Source organism: Pollachius pollachius (genome assembly GCF_949987615.1).
Source record: "Pollachius pollachius genome assembly, chromosome: 6".
Taxonomy (NCBI): Eukaryota; Metazoa; Chordata; class Actinopteri; order Gadiformes; family Gadidae; genus Pollachius; species Pollachius pollachius.
The window spans coordinates 8,000,650-8,024,649 of NC_136939.1; the positions used below are offsets into that span (position 1 = coordinate 8,000,650).

The 24,000-nt window shown below is 46.4% G+C and overlaps 4 protein-coding genes across 4 annotated transcripts in view; 2 read left to right on the top strand and 2 right to left on the bottom strand.

The window, feature by feature from the left end:
* The window catches only part of grm5a (glutamate receptor, metabotropic 5a), a gene marked incomplete at both ends in the record, with an annotated part of 18,855 nt that extends 17,365 nt beyond the window's left edge, over nt 1-1,490 (bottom strand). Inside the window, 2 exons of the mRNA XM_079737506.1 lie at nt 537-670; nt 1,263-1,490. Coding sequence (XP_079593632.1) covers nt 537-670; nt 1,263-1,490 — 362 coding nt within the window. The remainder of the gene's footprint in view (nt 1-536; nt 671-1,262) is intronic.
* A 3,200-nt stretch (nt 1,491-4,690) lies between these two features.
* On the top strand, nt 4,691-7,792 carry LOC307077008 (tyrosinase-like; the record flags this gene model as incomplete). Its single annotated transcript, XM_079738245.1, has 5 exons — nt 4,691-5,518; nt 5,865-6,081; nt 6,367-6,514; nt 6,912-7,093; nt 7,542-7,792. The coding sequence occupies 5 exons, from the start codon at nt 4,691-4,693 to the stop codon at nt 7,790-7,792; spliced, it is 1,626 nt and encodes a 541-aa protein (XP_079594371.1).
* A 1,586-nt stretch (nt 7,793-9,378) lies between these two features.
* Nucleotides 9,379-17,770, bottom strand: chordc1b (cysteine and histidine-rich domain (CHORD) containing 1b). Its single transcript, XM_079737610.1, has 11 exons — nt 17,587-17,770; nt 16,623-16,672; nt 16,066-16,122; nt 15,628-15,788; nt 14,869-14,969; nt 14,475-14,533; nt 13,342-13,412; nt 12,539-12,644; nt 12,326-12,445; nt 12,077-12,139; nt 9,379-10,754 (listed from the first exon to the last, which is right to left on the bottom strand). Exons 1-11 carry the CDS (start codon nt 17,648-17,650, stop codon nt 10,554-10,556), a joined length of 1,053 nt encoding a protein of 350 aa, XP_079593736.1. The 5' UTR covers nt 17,651-17,770; the 3' UTR covers nt 9,379-10,553.
* Nucleotides 17,771-17,777: 7 nt separating this feature from the next.
* The window catches only part of fat3b (FAT atypical cadherin 3b), a gene marked incomplete at both ends in the record, with an annotated part of 65,925 nt that continues 59,702 nt past the window's right edge, over nt 17,778-24,000 (top strand). Inside the window, 4 exons of the mRNA XM_079739038.1 lie at nt 17,778-17,889; nt 19,073-21,936; nt 22,053-22,187; nt 22,465-22,666. Of these exons, the coding sequence (XP_079595164.1) occupies nt 17,778-17,889; nt 19,073-21,936; nt 22,053-22,187; nt 22,465-22,666 (3,313 nt within the window). The remainder of the gene's footprint in view (nt 17,890-19,072; nt 21,937-22,052; nt 22,188-22,464; nt 22,667-24,000) is intronic.

The window sequence follows — 24,000 nt, forward strand, 5'->3', positions numbered from 1 at the left end:
CAGAACCCCGTCGAGTGATCCCCCCCTGTGCAGCGCTGCTTTTGACCTTTCACCAAATTGCTTTATTACCATATCAATGTCCATGCTGCTTTGAAAATAGTTTTATTTGAACGCAAAAAGTTTATTTTTTCACTTCAATGTTAATGGTAGCGGAAACTAAAGCTAACTAAAGCTAATGGTGTTTACTTTGGAAATAAGGCACCAGGGATTCCACTGCCTGAGGCTCCCAAATCGGATGCAAAGTAAGGTCGACTGGCAACCCCCACAACAGTCACTGCCGATGTCAGACTCTCCAGACCTGATGAGTTGAGCGGAACATGGTCGGGCTGCGCGAGGCTACATTAATGTTCTTTATATATATATATATATATATATATATATATATATATATATATATATATATGTATGTATCTGTATGGGATTATTGTGGCATGGAGAGGGCTTATGGTTCCGGGTGTTGTAACAGGAGCCCTCAGAGACGTTGGACCTGCGCTGTAGTCCAACCCCAGCGGACTGGACCTGAGGGGGGGGCTGACCTGATCTCACAGCCCAGGGTGATGTTGGGGAGCAGGTTGGGGTCTGCGTTGATCAGGTCCAGGGTGTGCATCATGGCCTCCACCCTCTGGATGCCGTACTGCTCCCTCACCGCCCCGCACTTACGCTCATGGACCTGGAGCCACGCACGCACGCACGCACACACACACACACACACACACACACACACACACACACAAACACACACACACACACGCACACGCACACACACACACACAAGCACAGATTCATCAGCTCATAATGTCCCGCAGTGACACACATGCACACACACACACACGCACGCGCACGCACCCACACACACACATACACACACACAAATGCAAACACACAAACACGTACACACATGAAAGCAAGAACAACCATAATAAACACACACACACCCACATACAAACACACACGCACACACACACACATACATATAAGCAAGCACAATCATACCAAATACTTACACAGATTAATCAGATCACAATGTCCAACAGTGACACACAAGTACACACACACACACACACAATCTGCTCATTAAACAGTGACTGCCAGTTAATTCATAAAGAGATCATTTAGGTGCCGATGGGGGTTAAGCATTGGCATCAAGGATGCCAATACAGGTGTACCGTGGATATAGGGTTCAAACCTAGTACCTTACACTCCCTACACACACACACACACCCACACACGTACCCCCAAACACACACACACAGCCGGGTTACCTTGTCCGCAGGGGGTTGGTGGTGGACCGAGAACAGGGCGCCCATGATGATGTCACCGGGGATGTGTGCAAGCACCCTCCTCTCGGTGGCCTGGGCCGCAACGACAGCGTGACCCCCTCCTACGCCTGGCCCCCCGAGGTCAGACCCCCAAAGCACAGCGACGGACAGCAGTCTCACACACAGCCCGGCGTGGCCCCCCATGCCGGTTCCCTTCCTCACACCCTTCATTTTCGTCTTCTTCTTCCGCTGTCCTCTTAAGGTCCGGGTGGTAATGCTCCTCTTGTCTTTGACATGGTGCCTCCAGAGTCCAGATTTCTAAAGGCTGTCTCGCTGGAGAATAACGCGCACAAGTGAGCAAAAAGCCACGTCTGAAATATCTTTCATCAAATCAAAAAAAAGTGTCTACAAAGCAGAACAACTCAATAAAGGCGACGTTATGCTCAGAGTGACAGCTGAGATCGTTCTAGTGTGGAGGAGGCGCTCGCTCCTTCTACGACGTTTGGTGGAAAGCGGCGGGCAGAGCGCGGAGCGCTGTCCAAGGCGCTGAGAATGTACAGCTGCATCTTACCAACGGACAGAAAGAATGCCAAAATAGCGTTGCAAAGAAAAACCCATCACTAATCCTATAGTTAAACCAGCACCATCAACTCCTTTTAAAATGGATTGTGATCTATGAAGTCTTTCTTTTTGTAATCGTTCTCCGAATGAAACGGATGAAATTGAGACATACCTCAGTAGCGGTCTGTGAGTTGCGGGGTAAATTGCGTGCCGGCTGAAGCCCATCGGAGGACCACATGTCTGGATGCTGCTGCTCTCCTCTTCATATCAGCGCGGTGCTTGGTTACAGAGAACTGGAAATAGCAGCAGATCATGTAACGCGCTGTTGGAACATGTTTCCAAAGCAAACTGACGCACACGCACGCACGCACACACACACAGACACGTACACACACGCGCGCGCACGCGAGCACACACAAACACACACACACACACACACATACACACATACACACACACACACACACACACACACTCATAAACACAGCGCTCCTCCACCCTCATCCAAACGCAGCAGAGAAACGTACTTGAACAGACACTTCTCTCCGGGGCGCTGCGAGGGTTTTGCATACAGGTGTGAAAGCGGAGAGAAAATGTGCCGTAGCCTACACATTAAATGAATGAATGGGAAAAACACCTCAGTGAGGCTATTCTCTGCTTACGTTTTTCTGGATGATTAACAACTAGGCCTGCCCGACACGCAAAGCATGTTTATTAAGACGATGGTTCCGTGTTCATTTTTTGCCTTAACACTCAGGCCAAATCACAGTCGAGATGGATTGTCTGAGGGTACATTACCATATTTCCACCATGGCAACAGATAAATATAGCCCAATCTATTTCTAAATGCTGTGTGGCAAAATGTAACGGATTCCGTGCATGAGGCCACTATCCTCTATTTTAATTGATCAACTCTAACACACAAGCAGAACTGACCATCTGCTGGTCAAATAATTCAAACGACATGTGATTTTTGTAATTTATTGCAATCTTTAAATAGTGAGGGAAAATAAACTGGACCGAATAAATGCAGTAACGAAGGCACTCTTGACATTTTTTAATAGGGAAGTCATATTTGGCCTTACTGAGAACAGAGAGGTGGATGACTTCGGCAGGGCTGTGCACCGACCCAAACGTACTCAATGCGCGCTCCCTGGTGGACACTGTGCGGTATAACACGCTCACACGCCCGGCTGTCAAGTCTCCAGACAGCGCTATGCCGCACGAGGGGTAACCAGGCCTGTACCACTAACACGTCACCCGAACAACGTTCCAAATACTATTCTCAGAAATGCATTAAAGGATCACGGGTAGCATCGCTGGGTCAGCCACAAGAAAGAAGCGTTTAGATAAAGCTTAAAGAGGGTGCATGTGGTGCCCTGGGGCTCTTTGCGATGACGCAGAATGAGAACAGTAGGTTTTTTACAACGCATCCATGGTAGTGTGGGACACGTGCATCACCTCTATGGACTCTGTGCCTTTTTGAATTTGGTAATTAGCTCGTTTATTGCTCTGAGGTGAGGGGATAGACCGCCTGTCAGTCGGCTATAGGGGTGATGGTCGGTGTGACAGGATGCTGTGTGCTGTTATTTAAAGCTTTGGCGTTGTGAGAAAGGACTGATGGGCCTTTTGGTTCAAGACCTTGCGTGTGATTTAGATCGTATCATGGTCACAAGACACGGCGTTCGGCCTTGGTAAAACCTACTTCAGATGAAGAGCACATCGCAGTCTGTTTTTCCATTCATTTGGGTTAACGGGGACTTGAATATGCCAGATATGCCAATTCCCATCTCTTTCTCTCACCCAGACATATTTTGAGCAGTTAATTTTGATAACACTTCTACTGTCTTATATTTATATGAAAATATTAAGGAAACCGAGACCACATCTCGAACTTTATTAATTGAGGATGGACAAAAAAAGATGTAGCTAATTAATAATTAAAAAAAGATTAGTCATTTTTCATGACATGTTCCAGTTTTTTCTAGTCCTTTTGATCAATTTGGAAATGGTTCGTATGTTGTCTATATATGTCAATGGATCCCCCCAACATGTTGCTGTTGAGGCGTTCAGGGGGTCTTAAGTGTCAGGGGGTCTTACGCGTTGATCAGCCTCACTGCCTCGGTTATGTTTGATCCTTCAGAAACAATTAATGCTTCTGAATGTTGGGTGCTTAGTAGCCTACTGCGTCAAAGGTGCATCAGAGCTCTATGTAAACGAGTCATTGCTTCAACCATGGTTACATTTTGATGCTTAAAATGTTTAAACCTCGACCTTAAAAAGTTGTGAGAGAACACGATGACCACATCAGACAAACTCCGAACAATCTGCTCCATTGTTCAGTTCGGTTCCTCAGTAGTAGCCTCACTTTCCAATGATTATAGAAATCAGCCACAGTTTACTTTCCAATTACGCAGAAAAACGACCTCGTGTACACAAAAAGAACGGGATTTGATTTGGATTAGTGTGTCTAGACAACAGGCCTATAACATGTTCACCTTCAAGGTAAAAGGGGCCATGGCCAGAACACTGGTGCGGTGCGGGTCTACCTGTTGCTTAACATGTGGATTTGGATCAGTGAAGCAGAATAGTTCCAATGGGGATGCATATGTGGTTTACTGCTATAGAGACAGAAACCCCCCTCCAGTAGGCACTAGCTCTGAGGAGGCCCATTAAGCCGTGGGTTATGCAGCATGTGACCGGTCTCCCCTGAGCGGGGTGGGGGGGAGTGGGAGGGAAAACAACTCCTGATTTGACTGAAGAATGGGCTCTGTAGTTGAACCCACAAATCTACGTTGCATATTATTTCCGTTTCACTAAACCCAGAGTAGCGTGGCGTGGATGTCTTGCGCGTTTCTTGGAGTGCTGTGATGTGGTCGCTATTCCTCATCATCGCAACTTTCGTGGTGTGTTTTGCGCCGTCATTTCAACAGTTCCCCCGGCGCTGCGCCACCCGTGAGGCTCTGCTCTCCAAGGAATGTTGTCCGTCCTGGGATGGGGACGGCTCGGCCTGCGGGGCCAGCTCCGGCCGGGGCTTCTGCCAGGACGTCGAGGCACCGACGCAGCCCGACGGTCCACAGTACCCGTTCTCCGGGGTGGACGACCGAGAGAAGTGGCCCCTGGTCTTTTATAACCGGACGTGTCAGTGTGCCGGTAACTACATGGGGTTTAATTGCGGCGACTGCAAATTTGGGTTTTTTGGAGCCAACTGCAACGAGAGAAGAGAATCCGTCCGGAGAAACGTCTTTCATCTCTCACGGGCCGAGATGAGTCAATACATATCCTACCTGAACCTGGCCAAGAACACGATGAGCACAGACTATGTGGTAGTCACGGGGACCTACGAGGAGATGGAGAACGGGTCCAATCCCATGTTTGCCAACGTCTCCGTGTATGACGTGTATGTGTGGATGCACTATTATGTGTCCAGGGACGCACTTTTGGGCGGGCCGGGTAACGTGTGGAGCGAGGTGGACTTCGCCCACTGGGCCCCCGGGTTCCTCCCGTGGCACCGTCTCTACCTGCTCCACTGGGAGAACGACATTCGGAAGCTGACCGGGGACACGAGCTTCGTCATGCCCTACTGGGACTGGCGGGACGCCGGGGACTGTGACGTCTGCACGGACGAGCTGATGGGGGCCCGCAGCCCGGGGGACCCCAACCTGCTCAGCCCGGGGTCTGTCTTCTCCTCTTGGAAGGTATATCAAATACCAACACTTCTATCTTTCTCAAATAATTGGTTTGAGGGTTGTAACTTCCTTATCTAGCAAAAGGTGGCAATTAAGGCCCTTTCCTTTTGATTAACTGAATACATTGGGCCTTCATGCATGTGAGTCAATCAGCAAAAGCCAAAGAAGAGTACAATGTCAGAGAACATCTATCGTTGTGCGCACACGTGGGTTGCTCAAGTATTAATTTGACTTTGTATGTTGTTGTTTGTGTGTGTGTGTGTGTGTGTGTGTGTGTGTGTGTGTGTGTGTGTGTGTGTGTGTGTGTGTGTGTGTGTGCGTGTGCGTGTGCGTGTGTATGTGTCTGCGCATCAAGGTGATATGTTCCCAGCCAGGCGCATACAACGAGAGGGGCGTGCTGTGCGACGCCAGCCAGGAGGGCCCGCTGCGGAGGAACCCCGGCAACCACAACCGGAACCTGGTGCCGCGGCTACCGAGCTCCGCGGAGGTGGCGTTCACCCTGGGCCTGCGGGACTACGACACGGGACCCATGGACCGCACGGCCAACATGAGCTTCAGGAACACAATGGAGGGTATGGCGCTCAGACGTGTTTCTTTGTTTATTATTTTATTGTTTAAAAAAAAAATCTTAAATCTTATACTTTAATATTTCTTTAATTTATTTTCAAGTTTTTAAGTTGAGTTGTTTGTAGTGTTGTTTATTACAGAAGCAATGCTTTTAGAGTGAAGTTTTGATTTAGCACATATCGGAAAATCCTGTGTGTTTGCTTTTGCCGATGTCAAAAAAGTAATCATTAGGGGTCAACCCCTGTGTGTGTTGGATGGATGAGTTAACGGTGTGTCCTTCAACCACCTAGGTTTCGGAGATCCGTCGACCGGACGTGGAAGCAGCACTCGTATGGGTATGCACGCCGCCATCCACGTCTTCATGAACGGGACCATGTCCTCCGTGCAGGGTTCCGCCAACGACCCCATCTTCCTTCTGCACCACGCCTACATCGACAGGTACAGCCACGGCAGGGCGACTTGCCCTTTATCACAGCAACGGTCTCACAAGGCGCACCCCCTTATGAAGGACAAGGAAAAGCTCCAGTTGTTTTCAAGGGAGAACCCTTGAGACGGAACCCAGATGAAGGGTTCCCCCTTCTAAGGATTGTTCTGAGTGGAATAGGTGCAACCGTGCAACACTAGCATGACAGAATGGTTTGAAAATTGAGTCCAAATGGTGGTTGCACATGCAGAAAATGACATCCCACCTGCTTTATGAACACACACACGTAAAAAAAAGCCATGTGTGCCCACTGCCAGATAAAGACAAGTACACAAACAAACATCTCTAAATGAAAGACAAACCAGAGTTGTTATTGTGTTATTAACAACAGTCTTAATTGTGGCATTGCAGCCTGTATGAGCAGTGGCTGCGGGTAAACCAGCCGTCTCCATCGGAGTACCCAGACTCTAACGCCCCCATAGGACACAACGGGGACTACAACATGGTGCCCTTCCTGCCCCTTTACAAGAACAGAGAATTCTTCCTCTCCAGCAAAGAGCTGGGATATGAATATTCATCCCTGCAGGATTCCAGTGAGTATCTTCTCGCCTCTGGGGTTCTCACTCCTCGCAATGTTCTTTTACACAAGGTTTATTTATAATCAGAAACATTTGTTTCGGTATGAATATTTGCTTATTCCTTTCTGATTCATTTGTATTCCTCGCATTAGAAAAATGTGGGTAAATGTATATTTATAGAGACAAAACAATTTGGTTTAATATTCCGGATTCACAAAGATGTTTTTTCCGGATCTGGAAAGCTGTTCTTTATGCAGACAATGTTTTCCCTAATTTAAACAAACAAGAAGGCCTTCACAGGCTGGTTGAGTCTATAAAGGTCTTCGATAGATTAAATCCTCCCCCTTGGCATCACGTTAAACCTCCATTTTAAGAGACAGAACAATATTTTCACCAACCAGCCAAACTGAAACAAAGGAACATCCTTTACACAAACTGCTTCTCTCCTGTGTCTCATGTGCAGATACACTGCTAGTTGAATCCATGAATCCCCACATGGAGAACCTGCTGCAAGTGTGGCCCTGGCTTCTGTTTGTGGGGCTCCTAGGGGCCGCCCTGGCGGTCCTGATGACCATGGCCGTCAATGCAATGAGGCGCTACTACCAGAGCCCGGGGAAAGGGAGGAGCCCCACCCCAGAGAGAGAGCCTCTAATCTCAGCCTACGGCATGGAGGAAGAGGCCGCCGTCCATAAGAGCTACCAGACCGCTATGTAAAGGCCTTCTGTATCTTCAAGACCGATCTATGGGTGCTATATCGAACTACCGTACATTCATGTAACATAATTGTAAATAAACGGATGTATGCCCTATTTAAACAGGAATAGAACTTATCTTGGGATTCAGTTTAATAAATTGAATGAATTATGTTACCTATTTGTTTGTTATAAACTAGTGCTGTCAAGCGATTAAAATATTTAATCGCGATTAATCGCATCAATGTCATAGTTAACTCGCGATTAATCGCGATTAATTGCACATTTCTTTATATACTAAATATCCCTTGATTTCGTGCTGCTAGCCTTTTAATGAGATCAGAGTGTTGAGAAGGACAGTAATAAAATATATTTGGTAAGATGGATATAAGAAGAGACCCGCAGTGAATTCAACCCGGTCCACTTGACATCAGGGAGGTGCATGGCAGTGGTAGGCCTACCGTAAAACTTCAATAGCCCAGGCTTTTATTTGTTTCAATCACTGAACTTTCGAACAAAACTCTTGCTCATTAAAGGTGGGAAATACTATAACATTTATTATTTAAACCAGCATGAATATTCCTACCGTACGAAGGCCTATACACATTACCAGGCTATCGAATAACACCTACACACACGCGGCGGCGGAGTGGTAATCGGGAGAGCTGGGGTGGGCCGTTAACGTGTCGGGGCTATGGGGCTGATTACTGCGGGATAACAATATTGCGTTTATAAAAGTTTCTTGCAGCGCCGTCCGACAGCCTGAGCTGTGCGCCCACAACCTCTCACTCACTCAACAGCCGTAACACTCAAAAACTGTCAACGTCGCAACCAAGTCAATTTTGTCTAGAGGGGAGTAACTGAGCGGCCCCTTCCGAAGTGGTACAGCCCAGGTGGTCCTTGAACTGCGATTGGTCGGAAAGAGGTAACAACTAATGACAACATTGAACTCTAATACCAGGCTCAAACAGTGACACACAAACACACACACACTTTTAAGGAGTTTTTGTGCGGCGTGCTTGTTGTTTTGTTTCCGGTGTAGCTAGATCCGGTATGGTTTTGGAGTTTTTCTTAAGTGACTAGTTGTTGCTAGACAGCAGGTGAAAAAACGACAATGTTTGCCAAACCTAAAGAGCGTTAATCGCGCGATAAAAAATTAACGCCGTTAAAATTGGTTTGCGTTAACGCCGTTAATAACGCGTTAAACTGACAGCACTATTATAAACGTATAAAGTATTAGCCACGGTTGGTCATTGATTTCTTTGCTCGGAACAGGTGACAATGCCGTTCAAGTGAAGAGACATGCACTCAGTGGAGCATAACAGCAGAACAGATTAATGTTTATAACATATTTGGGGACCGTGTAATATTACTGTATTTTTCGAATGAAAAAGTAATCAGAAAAGATTTGAGTGGTTTTAAAAATCCATCTCTTGATACCACATATAAAGAAGTTGCATGGGGTAAGTATTCAGTACCAAGATCTTCAAGTCAGAAAACGATGAGGGACTTCTATAAGAACTTAATAGAGTGAGTAACATTTGATAAATCACAGGAAACACACATTTCAGAAATATCAAGCTTTTATTTATAATAAATTGTTTCCTGAATAGTTTGGGTCCCGTTTTAGGTCTCTTAAGCAAGTTTTTACGTTGCAGAAATATAAGCAAAAACAGGTGTCTGAACATTACAGCCATGCTAATGTTCAGCTTCTGCTAATGTACTGTACACAGTAGTCTATGGAAATATTCAGGCATGAAAAGATAACAAGATGATACAATTGAAGTCTGTTGTTGCACGAGAACTAGTGGTCTGCACTGCGGCGGGGGTCTCTCTGTGTGGAGGGCTCGTGTTCACTTAGGTGTCCTCTCACACCATACAAAAATGCATGTTATCACTTCTGCCCTGCCCATAAGCAAGGCACGGACCCGGCTGCCCTGTGAGGCAGGTAGCCTGCTGCTCTTAGCGCCTTGCGTGAGAAATAAAACAAAGTATAAAATAAAATAATACAACTATGTAAGGAATGTACAGTATTTGAATTGCAATGCAGTAAGTGGCCAGGAGGTGTCCCTCATTTCTATAAGTTCTAGCGCAACTTAGGGAAAACTAGTCAATGTAAATCAACAGAATGGTGTGTAGAATGTTGTTTTACGGAGACTTAAAAACAAACAAAAACATTCATCTGGATAAACGCAATTAAAATCAACAGCCGAATGGAAGAGGAATGATTACACATAAAGCTACACACTCTGAAGAGTGCTTAAGTTTAAAAACATGCCATGGAGGTGAATGCTAAATAAAAAAAGAAACCTGGATTGTATGAATGCCTCATGTAGGAAATTACAGTACAATATAACTTGTGGCTTTATCATACTTGATTGAATGTCAATAATATTAATAATGCAGTAATTGTCCTACATTCATTCAGCAAAGCAGGCATTGTGATTTACACCCAGTCAATGAAACACCACTTTCTATACTTTCCTTAGCCAATGACAATAAAGAAGCAACATCATTCAAGCTTTTCCATTGCATGTCATGAATATCATCGTGCAAACACTTTGTGATGGGGCGACAAGAAGAAAACGGAACGGACAACGTGGATGGACATAGAAACAAACAAAACCGAAGCACTTTGACGTGAAAAATCAGCAAAACTGACCTATCGCGACTCAGAGGTGTGTGTGGCGGTTGTGTCTTAGCAAGATTGCAATATCATGAAGACAGCATACAGAGTAGGCAGGCCGTTTTTCAGAGGCTGAAAGAGGGGCTTCTAAAAATCATTAATCCAACTCATCGTCGGCGTCGCTGTCCTCCTCCTCTTCCTCCTCCTCCTCCTCGTCTTTTTCCTTCTCTGTTTCTTTGGGCGGGGGGACGGGGGGCGGCAGGTCCAGCCGAGCCCAGGACATGGGCTCGGACTTCTTCATGGCGATCTCGATCTTGGCTGCAAGCATGTTGACCACGCTTTTGCTGGCGTCGATCGCCTAGGCAGAGAGAGGGGAGCGGGGGTCAAGTGTGGCGTTTCAAAACCGCTCGCTTTTTATTTTAATGAACGTCTTAGACTGTCACATGTTTTAAGTGTAGTGTAAACAATGTAGTGTCTAAGAAGCTACATTATTCAGTCGTGTGTGTTTTAAGTGCTGTTACCTACTTTAGTCATGTGTTTTACGTGCTGGTCAAAGACAATACCTTCTTTAGTCATGTGTTTTAAAAAGGTCCCATGGCATGAAAATCTCACTTTATGAGGTTTTCCAACATTAATATGAGTTCCCCTGGCCTGCCTATGGACTCTCGTCTCTGGTATTTCCACAACGAGACTCGTAGTGGGGGTTATCTCAGCCGTGGTTGAGAAGGAATTGGGGGAAAGGAACTTTGGCTTTGACTCCCTGAAGTACATGAACCAAGACATGCAGGAGAAAGGGATTGTTGCCCGCCGCTGTCTCGCGCTTGAGCCCCGCTTCCCGCCGCCCGCTGCTGAGGGACCACCGCCCCTGCGCTGCCCGTCACCGGGGGCGGTGGTGCCTAAGCGCTGCCAGCCCCCCCCTGCCGAGGTGGCGAGGCTCGGGCGGGAGACAATCGCAATTCTCCTTCATGTCGTGGTCTACTTCAGATTGATGTGGACGTTGAAGAACCAGAGACGTCGGAGAACCCGGCGCAGTCGCTTGAGATTCATAATATCGTCTGGAGGCACACACAGCTTTGGGCCGTGATAATATATATTATATGATATAGATATCGATGTATAATATGATATTATTTAGATATAGAGCTCCAGGACTCCCTAATATTAACAGAACACGGCCAAAGTCTGTGTGCGCCTTGCCATTGCGATACATCCACTGTAAACAGAGCGCATGGTACCGTGGCCGCCCGCAGCTCAGGGCCACACCCCCACCCTCCTCCTTGACCCGCCTCTCTCCTCCTCATTTGCATTAAAGCTACATACACTGAAACGGCGCGTTTGGGGAAAGCTCAATGTGCGACTGGCTAGTAGTGGCTGTTATTCTGCGCCACGGCTGATTTTCGGGAACGTCTTCAAATACTGTGTTAGGGGCCCTCTAATATCTATATCAAAGCATCTATAAAGTAGCACGCCATGGGACCTTTAAGTGCCGGTGTAAGACACTACCTTCTTTAATCATGCGTTTAACTGCTACTTCAATACAGTTGCCTGATCGACAGCAGTGATTCCATCACACATGATGAAACATCTACAATAAAGCTGTTTTGAAGTTATAAGTCATGACGCAGTACCACATTAAAAGACTCTGCAGTACCAGCTTATGATGCAACTTGGGACACTCACCCCCCACAAGTTTATTTTCTGTGCAAATTCCTTCTCCCCTTCAAAAAGAATGTGGATGTCGAGCTGGAAATAAACAGAGCACATGTCACCAAAACATCAGGGAGACAGAATTCATGGCAAAAACAGCTTAACTTCCAAAAAAAACAAAAACAAGCACACAGACAGACAGACAGACAGACAGACAGACAGACAGACAGACAAGACAAGACAAGACAGGCCCCACCACCCCCTCCCTTCCCCCCCACTCACCGTGGTGCTGTTAGCCTCGACGTAGCTTAGCTCAGGGACGGAGTTCTTTGAATAAATGGAGACGATGACCTGTGCTCCGGTCTGGTGCCAGTCAAACCGACACGGGACCACTTTCTTACCCTGCGAAGGAGAGGACGACCGTTATACAGAGGCACGGTCACTGATCACGACGACTGGCCACTAGAGGGTGATAGCGGTGCGTCTCCCACCCACCGTGTCTTTCTTCTTCCAGATGTGCGCTCCCTTGACGCAGCCCTCCTGGGACAGGAAGGTGTTGAAATCAGATGTTTTCCTTTTACAACAGGTCCAGTACTTCATCCTGTGTGGAGGAAGTACATGGGTCATGTTTCATCAGGGTACCCAGAGGATCTACACACAACACATACTATACTGAAAGATGTCCTCTAGAACAGGGGTTTTTAAGCTTTAATTGCAGACAGAAATTCTGGTCACAACAACTTCAAACAATGGAAATGGTTATGAATTATGTCTCACACACACACACACACACACGTTAATGAATACATTTTCACAATATTTCACACACAATTTATTCCTAGGATATGTTAATTAATAAATGTTCACAATAAGTCTCACATAAACAAACATAATTACTAGGAAATGTAGATGAATACATTTTCACAATCTGTCCAACACATTATGCTAGGAAATGTTAATGAATCCATTTGGCCAAAACTCATGGGACGAGTTTACACAACATACCACGATAGGCTAATGAATTCAAAATACAAATCACTACATAATTGACTACAATTATGCCAACTGCTTCTTTCTCTTACGTTTCAAACCCATATTAAATCATTTTAAGGTCATATATTTTCATTGATTTAGTCTGCAAAACCGGGTGTTCCTGTAAGTTGAGATCTGTATTTCATTTGTATCCAATCTCACTTAAAGATGATACATTATAATGATAAAATCATTGACTGAAAAACATCTAACTTTGTTATTCCTGGTTACAAACAAAATGAACCAAAAGTGCTTTGAGTACTAACCCTTCGTGAAAGATGGGGAATCCGGAATGGTATGCGCACACTTCCTCGTTGCTGGCCACACCGCTGAAGCTCTGGTGGAGATATATAGTCACAGGTGAAGGGCCATGTATAACAATACAAATACCAATAGGACGTCTGTTTAGTGACTTATGGAAGCAGTGCATCAGGGACATTTCAAATGTTGTTAGGCACACAATGGGCAGGAAGAGAGCGAAGGTGATTTTAATAGAGCACTTTGCCTTCTCTCAGTTAACACGGCCAAAAGACATGGTGGACTTTACCAACATTTTCCCTTCGAAGGATAGGGCTTGTGTTTTTCTTGTGAACGTAAAAGCAAGAACACCAAAATAATCCCTTTTGGCGCTGATGTCTCTCAGCGTCTGTGCGATTAGACAGTGCATGTTATGCCGAGCTAGACTTCACCACGCGACGGCGGTCTATCAGAAGAACAGCTGTGGCAATGATCCGCATCCCCGCTGTAGACAATGCATCTCGATTAGGGCCAATGCTGCCAGGGCAGGGATGCGGAGAGCCTTTTTGGGGTGGAGATCTGTGCTCTGGTCTGACAAAAAAAGTGCTTCTTCTGGGAGTAGCTTTTTCCTTTCCGTTTGTGAGTATATCAAAATAATGTTTGACAGCACGAGTAAACAACGGTGATAGGGCAAGGCAGGGTTAAGAAAATGTTTTTCCTTCAGACTGGATACTTGGAAGAAATCTTAAATTAAAGTAGGACACGCAATGGCGTGTTCACTTTGCTGGAACTAGAACTAAAAGAACAGATCTAAAATAATAATCAGTGTACTTATAGTGGTGCTTATGGGAGAAGGCCGAGCCACAGTCTAGCAGCGAGAGCAGAGCCTGCTTTAGGATTCTTGCAGAGGCCAAGTTATCAGCTCTCTTTTTAGTGGGGTTTGGAAAGCAGTGGGGAAAAGAAATCAACAGCCTTGAGCGGGCCGCCACTGTGCCGTGCGCAGCGGCATCACACGGTTCCGGCGTGTATGACAGCGCGTTTTAATGCTGGATTTATTTTTACACCCAATAATTCAGGCGTCTTGAGGCGAGGCTTCAGGAGGCATCAAAAGCCCATGTTTTCCGGATTCATTTTAAAAAGGGGGGAATATTTATTCACCTACCTTTGTGCACCCTGCGTTTTTACATGATGTGCCAATCTTGGTTTCATCTCCCTCCTCCTCTGGAAGAAAACACACAAAACACACGTGACGTGTTTGACAAACGTGTGGTCTTTTTTAAAGACAATGCAGCATAACCGCGCTGAGGAAGGGGACCCCAGTGGCCACACACCAAACCCCTGCTTTCCCCTCCTCTGTCTTCCTTCTTGGTTTTTTAGGACATAGAGGTTGAAAGAAAGAGACGGGAACAATACCCTCATCATCCCGCCCAATCACAACCCGTCCTTTGACCCGCGCTGCTTTCTATTCCTGACTTAATTCCATGGCAGCCCTATTCCCCTGACAGAGGCACAGCAGGAGAGGATGTGTGGAGGGTAGACGGCGTGGCACTGCTCACCTTTCATCTCCGCCGTGTTGTCAGACAGCTTCATCTTTTCCAGCGCCTGCCGAAGAGAGGCTGAGACCTTGTGCTGCATCCTCACCATTGGTTCGTCACCACTACGGCACACACGACGAATTCCCAGTTTCAATACGACAACCTTGAATGTTAGCCTGGTGCTTTAGTTTACAGTGGTGTTGGCTGAACACCCTAACACTGCGGAGTGATGGAATACCGGAAGACGAATATGCAATTCAGACGTAACTCCGGAGATAAATCACGGTATCAATTTAATCTACGTTTAAGTGGCAATTAAGAAAATAGTCCACATTAGTGCTGATAAGTGGGAGTTGGCATGATTGTCCTGGACACCTCATCAATTTAATATGGCAAACTTTACTCCCTAAAAAGGCTTAAAGCTGGCATATATCCATGTCTTTCGTAATGCCACACACCCCCCAACGAAACAACCACAGGAGAACGTTTGTAGAGAACACTCGCTCTCTTCTAACAACCAAATGCAATCATCAGTCTCAAGGACACTACAAGTGGGCACCACAGGGTAAAAATACACGCATTCAACATTCAATATGCAGTAACCAAGGGGACGCACGGTTCAACTAAGTCAGAAGGTGCTCAGGCCCAGTGTTTAGCAGTGATATCTCTAGGTGGAACAGGTGGGTCACGGGGGAGGCTTTGAAGTGAAGTTACAGAGTATGAAGTGAGGGGGCAGTGACAGAGAGGGGTTTTCAGTCACCAAATTGGATGAACTCCTACCTTGGTCTGGTGAACGCCCCTTGGGGTTTAGGGGCGGAGATGATGTACTCGCTGAACTTTGGTTTCTGTTCGTCCACCTCCTTCTTCTCTCCAGAGGAGCTCACGTCGGGTTTCACAGGCTCCGGTGGCTTTTCCTTGTTGTGAGGGGCTCTCGTACAGCCCTTAAGTAAAAGGATCATCAAATAAAAGACTTGTCATTCAAGAGAGCATGCAGAAATACATACCGTGTGTTCACACTGTGAAGCGAAATGTGTGTCATCGTGTCAGGGGGTGTGATAAAATTACATGCATGAAAGCTACTCATCTAAATACAACAAATAAGATTGAAGTTCAGGCGTTTTCCCAATAAAAAGGTTGTAATGGCGGAAGGAGGATTCTCCAAGGGTTCCTACGAGCTTAAGAGCACAAAGCGCTTTCATCCATTCCCTGGAGCCTTACAACAATGCTGAGGAAGTCGGAAAAATCTGTGGTTCTTCTCTTGCAGCAGGACCATCCCTAGGGAGGAAGAGGAAGGTTTAGATGCCTTTACTGTCCATCAGGACGGACAGAAAATCATCTTATGACTGGCCGAGTGAAAAACAATATTAGAAACGTGCAATGTGGGTCAAAGCTAAGGAAGGCTCAGCTCGGTTTTGACAGTATCCAACCAAAATAATCCCACCCTCCCTAAAAGCCTCCTTCTAAACTGCTCCCCTAAAACACGGGACTAGCTCGCTAGCTTCAGGTGTAGGTATGCCCATCCTTGTGGAAGACTCCCGTCGTGCTCAATGAGCGCACCTTTTGATTTTTTTGGAGAATTAGATTGACTGATGTCGGGAAGTAAAGAGAATTTCAACGGACACGGCAAAATATGTACCTAAAATAAATTGCCTAGCCTAGCTTTATGTGCAGGTGTACAGAACGCACAGATTTTAGTTTTTACAGGGAATTTGAATGTTAGTGGGATTAATATATACAGTATAAGGGTGGAAGTGATTTGGCAAAATCGTATTTACCTTCAATGCATCATGGAACACAGGGACTCCTGGGTGGAAGGTGCACGCATCTTAAATGAATGAAAAAGTCAGATGTTTAACTTAACACTAACAACTCCCTATCCATTTTCTATGCATTCGTCCAGTCTATCAAAAATTACTGAAGAGGAGAATAAGTTATTTACCAAGGGCAAGGTGTGGTGGTGCTCATGTTTCCAGCACATTTTAGTGCAGTAAGACTAAACTTCCCCGAGTGCCATCACTGACACTAGCGGGAGGCTCTCAAGCATAGCATAAATTCTAGGGTGAGAAGGCCATGTAATAACATTTCAAAACAGCGTACGTGTTCTTCACAATGGAGCATCAATCTACTAGGATCTATAATTGATTCACCTTTTTATCGCAATATTTTAACCGCAGGAGGCCTACTTACCCAACTTAAAGTGTTTAAAGTGGCCTAGTCAAGGAACTGGGTCATCATAGAAGTCTATCTGTAGTTATTTTTCCATTGTTTCTACCCCTTTCCCACCACACCACAGATATGTTTCAAACACTTTTAGAGCGGCGCAAGGTCCATTAATGTTCAACCCACAGACTACTATCGTCTGTGTTGTTTTTCATTTCCAGCACAAAGAACATTAGAGATACACGAGGATAATATATTGCAGTCGTACAAAACAGTAAAATAATCATAATGTCGTAATATATCTTTCTTAAAACACACAAAGCCTTACTAAATACAAGGCAGACAGGAAGTTTCTGGAAACACAACCAAGTATCCTTACTTCATACAGCGAATACTATACTAATATAATTAAAATAATATTACATTTTACGGCCAGAAATGTCAATATTTACATTGTAACCGAATTAAAAACCGTTAAAGAGAACACTTGAGTGTGAGATCAGTAAGGCACATGGCTGTGTTACAGTGGACAGAAAATTCTAGATGAGAGCATAGCAACATAGCTAGGACAATACTCACCATCAATGTTATTCTCCGGATCAAAGCGTTGACCACAACCTTTATTATAACATAAAACCGACATGACGGTATTCCGTGATGGAGGACCCCACAATAATGCAATACAGAGGGTTAATTAAAGGCGATTGCACCCACAAAACTGGTAGTATGGGACAAGCTGGCCGATATAACCCCGCTTGTTAGACTTCCGGATGGTGTCGGCTGTGCTCGGTAAAACTCGGCACATCCCGAGTCCCGATCCTCTCCTGCCGGTGGCTGAACTACCTTTCATCTCCAAAAGAGCGCACTCAGACTCAGTCCTGTGTACGCGACCGCTGATACAGACAACGTCAAACTTGCTTTTCATACTCCATTCTCTACTGTAACCATATGCGGGACCTTACTCTGACAGCAACCCTTTGCTTCGGTTTTGGATATGATATTTATTCTGCAGACACACAATGCTGCATCTACTGTGTTTAAGGGGGTTATGTGAAAAGGGGCACCGAATTGTATTTTTTATGTGTTTCCGTTTATTTCGCTGCTGGACGATGAACGAGTTTTGAACTATTGTATGGACATTTTCGGCTTGATGGAAAACACTTTGTTGAAACAGTTCCAGCAGAATACTATGTTCCGAATTTCTTCTCGAGGTAAGTCTGTGGCATGCATACGTCCCAAGAGAATTCCAGTGGTGAAAATCATGGAAATAGGTATTTTATCATCCAAAATTAAACGGAAAAAAAATGCGAAAAAAGGAATGAGTTAACATTGTAATTCCATATACGGCATGCGACATGGCCATGGTTTCATATATTTTGTGGTTACGTTATAGAGTCAATGCGTTGCATACAAAATTGTTAACTTTGATTAATATTCATACGATAGTGCATGAATATCAATCAAACTTAATGCTCCGCGACTCCGCCATCAGTAACAGGATAAATGGCGGTTGATGGATAGGTAAGAAGTACTATATTCTTCCATAAGCTGTTGAGGAGTTGTTGAGAATTTTTTCACTAGCTTTATATTGTGTCCTATTTCTTTCGATCCGAATTGTCAAACATGAAATCGTAGTGCGCCTTTTAGATTTCTTATTATTTATGTGGTTTCGTGTAGGCTATTAAGCAAACACAAAAGTCACGTACCTGTCATCGCAGAGCTCTATTGGTAATTCGTCGTTAATGAGTTTTAGCCTTACAAAATGACAACGGTTTTGAAACCTCGTTTTTTTATAGTTATAATCATAACATATTTGCTTAATAAATTACAACTAGTTTAGCTGCCATTCGAATGATAGATATGTATGTATTGTCAACCTATTTAAAGTTATGTCTGAACACCTCATTAAATCTTTTTTCTTTCTTCACAAAAGGCTGACTGGGCAATGGAACGGTGATGAAGTCACTTTTCTTGGGCATAATGTCACCTCTTTCAAGCGTCTGGCTCCTGCTCCATATCGTCTTTTTTTGCTTCCTCTTCCCTCCATTTCTCTGTCCAATTCAAGCTCAGTTCCTGCAGGCACCCAGGGCTTCACCCAGCCTCTTCCTCTTCACCCAATTATCGTATAATGCTTCAATTTCGGAGAACTCTGCAGCAAGGACCTACGCCAAGAGCGAAGTCAAAATGGGCATTATTCTCAGACCACCCCGATCCATGGACATAAAGTACTCCATCGAGTCCGGGGATAGCGAGGGTATATTCCAGGCGGAGGTGTTTGTGATGGGTGACTTCGGATTCCTCCGTATACGAACTAATGGAGGCAGTGTTCCCATCTTGAACCGAGAGGTGCAGGATAACTACACCCTTACAATAAAAGCGTCCTCTCCAGGGTCTCTTGAGGCCTATGCGAGTGTTTTCATCAAGGTCCTTGATACCAACGACCTGCGGCCGCTGTTCGCCCCCACCAGCTACTCCATCGTGGTCCCTGAGAGCTCCCCTCTGGGGGCCAGCATAGGACGGGTCACAGCGACCGACGCGGACGTGGGCTCTAACGGAGACTTCTACTATTTCTTCAATAACAGAGTAGACTCTTTCACTGTCCACCCCACCAGCGGCGTCCTCACCTTGACCGGCCAACTACAACAGGAAGTCCAAGGGCAGTTTGACTTGGAAGTGCAGGTGGTCGACCGAGGGTTGAAGCTCTATGGAAATAATGGCGTCAGCAGCACAGCCAAGCTGGTTCTGACAGTAGAGCGAGTCAACGAGTTTGCCCCTGTGCTCGCCGCCACTGTGGTCACCCCATCGTGGTCGCAGAAGGACCAGGTTTACGTGGTGTTGACGGTGGAGGACGGAGACGAGGGGGCTGCCGGCGATGTAGAGTGGGTGACCATCATCGACGGGGACCCATTGGAACAGTTTGTGGTCGACAGATCTCCAGTCAAAAACGAATACAGAGTTAAAACCTCTGAACTGCTGGACTGGGATCTGTTCCCCGATGGCTTTAACCTGACGTTCCAGGCCAAAGACCGGGGCACCCCTGCAAAGTTCTCAAACACACAGTTTGTTCAACTATTGGTGAAAAAGCCAGAGCCAACCTTGGTGGAATTTGAAAAAAGTGTTTACAAAGTAAAGCTGAGTGAGTTAGCCCCTCCTGGCACTTTCGTAGGCAAGGTGCGAATAGCTCCTCCTCCCCTGATTGTCAATTACAGCTTCACTGCCGCCTCAGATCCAATTTACCTTGATATAAACCCTTTGACTGGAATTATCGTGACCACACAGCCGTTGTCAATAATAACCCCAGAGACTATGGAGCTGGAGATTATTGATATTATTAGTCAGCTTCAAACCAAGCTGCAAATCACCATAGAGGATGCTAATAATAACCCCCCGGTGTTCACCCAGGCCTCCTACGACGTGGACATCAACGAGAGTTTACCATTGGACACGGTCATCCTGGTGGTTTCTGCCACCGACGCTGACAAAGCAGAGAACGGATATGTAAGCCACACAATCTCCGGCCTGCAGTCCGTACCTTTCGCCATCGATCAGGACACGGGAGAAGTCCGGATTATCAGAGATCTGGATTTTGAGACATCTGCGGATACTTATACGTTTGCAGTGCGAGCCTCTGACTGGGGTTCTCCATACAGAAGGGAGAGTGAGGTCAATGTCACAATTCGCCTGGTTAACATAAATGACAACAGGCCCCTTTTTGAGAAGGTGTCCTGCAGAGGGATGATAGCTCGGGATTTCCCTGTCAACAAAAACATCCTCACTCTTTCCGCCATAGACATAGATGAACTCGGGTTTGTGCGGTACCGTATATTGTACGGTAATGAACTTGACTACTTTACGTTAAACCCAGACACCGGAGCCCTGTCGTTGCGGCGATCTCTAGCCGCGGCCAATCTAAAAAGTGGAATGTTTAATCTGAAAGTGGCTGCCACCGATGGGGAGTTTCTCTCAGATTCTACGTTTGTGAACCTCACTGTTGTCAGAGGGAGGACGGCACCGAGGGGGTTCAACTGCAAGGACACGCAGATGGCCCAGCTGTTGGCAGAGAAAATGCTCACCAAGGCAGCTGCTATGGCGACCCCGAAAGTGGCAGAGACCTATGCATATGCTTTCTCTCAGAACACACAAGCTCCACAGTTTGAGTCTTTTCCCAGCAGTATTCTGGTCCGGGAAGACCTCGTCCCTGGCACCAGCGTGTTCCAAGTGAGGACACGAGATAGTGACGCGGGCTTCAACGGCCGAGTTCTCCACGTCATATCTCAGGGGAATCTAGAAAGCTGCTTCAATATCGACATGGACGATGGCTTGATAACCGTGTTAGAGCCACTGGACCGCGAGAGGACGGATCGGTACTTCCTTAATATCACTGTCTACGACCAGGGCTTTCCACAGATGACCAGTTGGCGGTTGTTGACCGTGATCATCGACGACGCCAATGACAATGATCCCCAGTTCACTCAGGACGGCTACTCCGCCCTCGTCGCAGAGAACTCTGCCATCGGTCTGGAAGTTATCACCGTTGGCGCCTTGGATAAAGACATAGGTCAAAACAGCCAGTTGTCCTACACACTGCTGACCAGCGTCCCTCAGTTTGACATCAACAGAGAGACTGGAGGTGTGTTTGTGGCAAGCCAGCTGGACCGGGAGGCCTTTCCAACTTTCAGCCTGAAGGTGGAGGCCAGAGACAAGGCAGAGAGAGGCACCCAGAGGTCAGCGGTGACCACACTTAGTATTATCGTCGGCGACGTGAATGACTGTGCCCCAGCCTTCATCCCTGCCAGCTACAGCACCAGGGCACTGGAAGACCTTCCAATGGGGACTGTGATCACCTGGGTCCAGGCTCAGGACCCAGACCTAGGTCTTGGAGGCCAGATCCAATACTCCTTGATGAATGACTTCAACGGCACCTTTGAGGTAGGTCCTGCTATGCCTTTGGACAATTTGTTTGTCCTTATTTATTGGAGTGGTAATAGCAATTAAAATGGGGCTTTGTGATACAGTTTTGTTTTGTTTGACAACTGTGCATACAGGTAGATGCTTCGAGCGGGGTGTTGAGGATTGGGAAGGAGCTTGACTATGAGAAACAGCACTTCCACAATTTGACTGTATTGGCTGCAGACAGAGGGACTCCCAGCCTCAGCACTCAGTCATTTGTTGAGGTTGAGGTGTGTAAATCATACACACACACACACACACACACACCCACATACACATGCAATTACACACAAACACACACACTCACACAGGCATCCAAACACACCCACACGCAAACACACACACACAACCACACACCCAAATGCTCACACACAAACTCACACACACACATACGCACACACACACACACACACACACACACACACAAACACACACACACACAGATTGTCTGTTTCTGATTCAAACATTCCTCCGATGTGATTAAATTTACCTTGTGTGTCACCGCAGGTGGTGGACGTCAATGAGAATCTGTATGCACCCTACTTCTCTGACTTCGCTGTGAGAGGCTCGGTGAAGGAGAACTCTCGTGCGGGCACAAGCGTTCTGACGGTGAGCGCTCAGGACGACGACAAGGGCCGGGACGGGGTGCTGAGGTACTCTATCAGCGGCGGCAGCGGACTGGGCACCTTCTCCATCGACGAAGAAACAGGTGTGACACAAGATCAATGTCTGAGGCCAATTTATGTAGAGTGTAAATCCAATTTCTCGCAGTGTTATGCTTGGAATATTAAAATCCCAATTTGGTGCTTGTTTTTTGGAGATAATAAGCAATCTAAAATGTTCTTCGCAGCATTGGGAAAATTCATTTAGGTTCCCACCCGTCTCCCGCCCCTGTCTAGCCTTCTGCCGTCACTCACCATCAATCAGCTGTGTTACCTTCATCGTGCTACATCTTGCTAGCTTTAGAACGATTCTTGTTCTTCCCCTGAGAGCTCATCCATTCCCTGTCGCGTGAACATTCCCTGTCAATGCTTTTTTTTGTCAAAGATTTATTCCAAAGCAGAGTATCTCAGTATTTGCAATTGTGTGATGGGGGGGGGGGGTGATTATTATGAATATGGATGCTCACGCTGTATTTATTGCATGGAAATTAATATTTTGGTGAGTGTGTGAGTGTCTGAGTGTGTGTGAGTGAGTCTGTGTGAGTGTGTGTGTGTGTGTGTGTGTGTGTGTGTGTGTGTGTGTGTGTGTACGTGTGTGTGTGTGTGTGTGTGTGTGTGTGTGTGTGTGTGTGTGTGTGTGTGAGTGTGTGTGTGTGTGTGTGTGTGTGTGTGTGTGTGTGTGTGTGTGAGTGTGTGTGTGTGTGTGTGTGTGTGTGTGAGTGTGTGCGTGTGTGAGTGTGTGTGTGTGTGTGTGTGCGTGTGTGTGTGCGTGTGTGTGTGTGTGTGTGTGTGTGTGTGTGCGTGTGTGAGTGCGTGCGTGTGTGTGTGTGAGTGCCTGCGTGTGTTTGTGTGCGTGCGCGACGGAGTGAGTGAATATGTATGTGTGAGCGAGTGCCTGTGAGTGCGTTCATTTGTGTGTGTGTGTGTGTGTGTGTGTGTGTGTGTGTGTGTGTGTGTGTGTGCATGTGTGTGTGTGTGTGTGTGTGTGAGTGTGTGCGTGTGTGAGTGTGTGTGTGTGTGTGTGAGCGAGTGCCTGTGAGTGCGTTCATGTGTGTGTGTGAGTGTGGGTTGTGATGGTGGGGATGGTGACGTATAGAAGCGGGTGAATGGAAAGGGTGTAAAGTGTGAGCCAGTAGGATGCTGGTGGGGAGTTCACCAGGGCTCTGTGTGTACTGGGAGATCATTACTGTAATGAGGCCAGCATGGCCGCTACTGTATCAGGCCAGTAGGCTGTAGGGCCCGGGGCACGGAGCTTCTACTGATCCCACCCTGCCTGGATCAAGGCTCCCTCCTGCTGCACTGAAGTATACAGCAGATTCATTCTGATTTATCTAGCCATGACAGAAGTATTGTTACGTGTGTGTGTGTGTGTGGGTTCTTC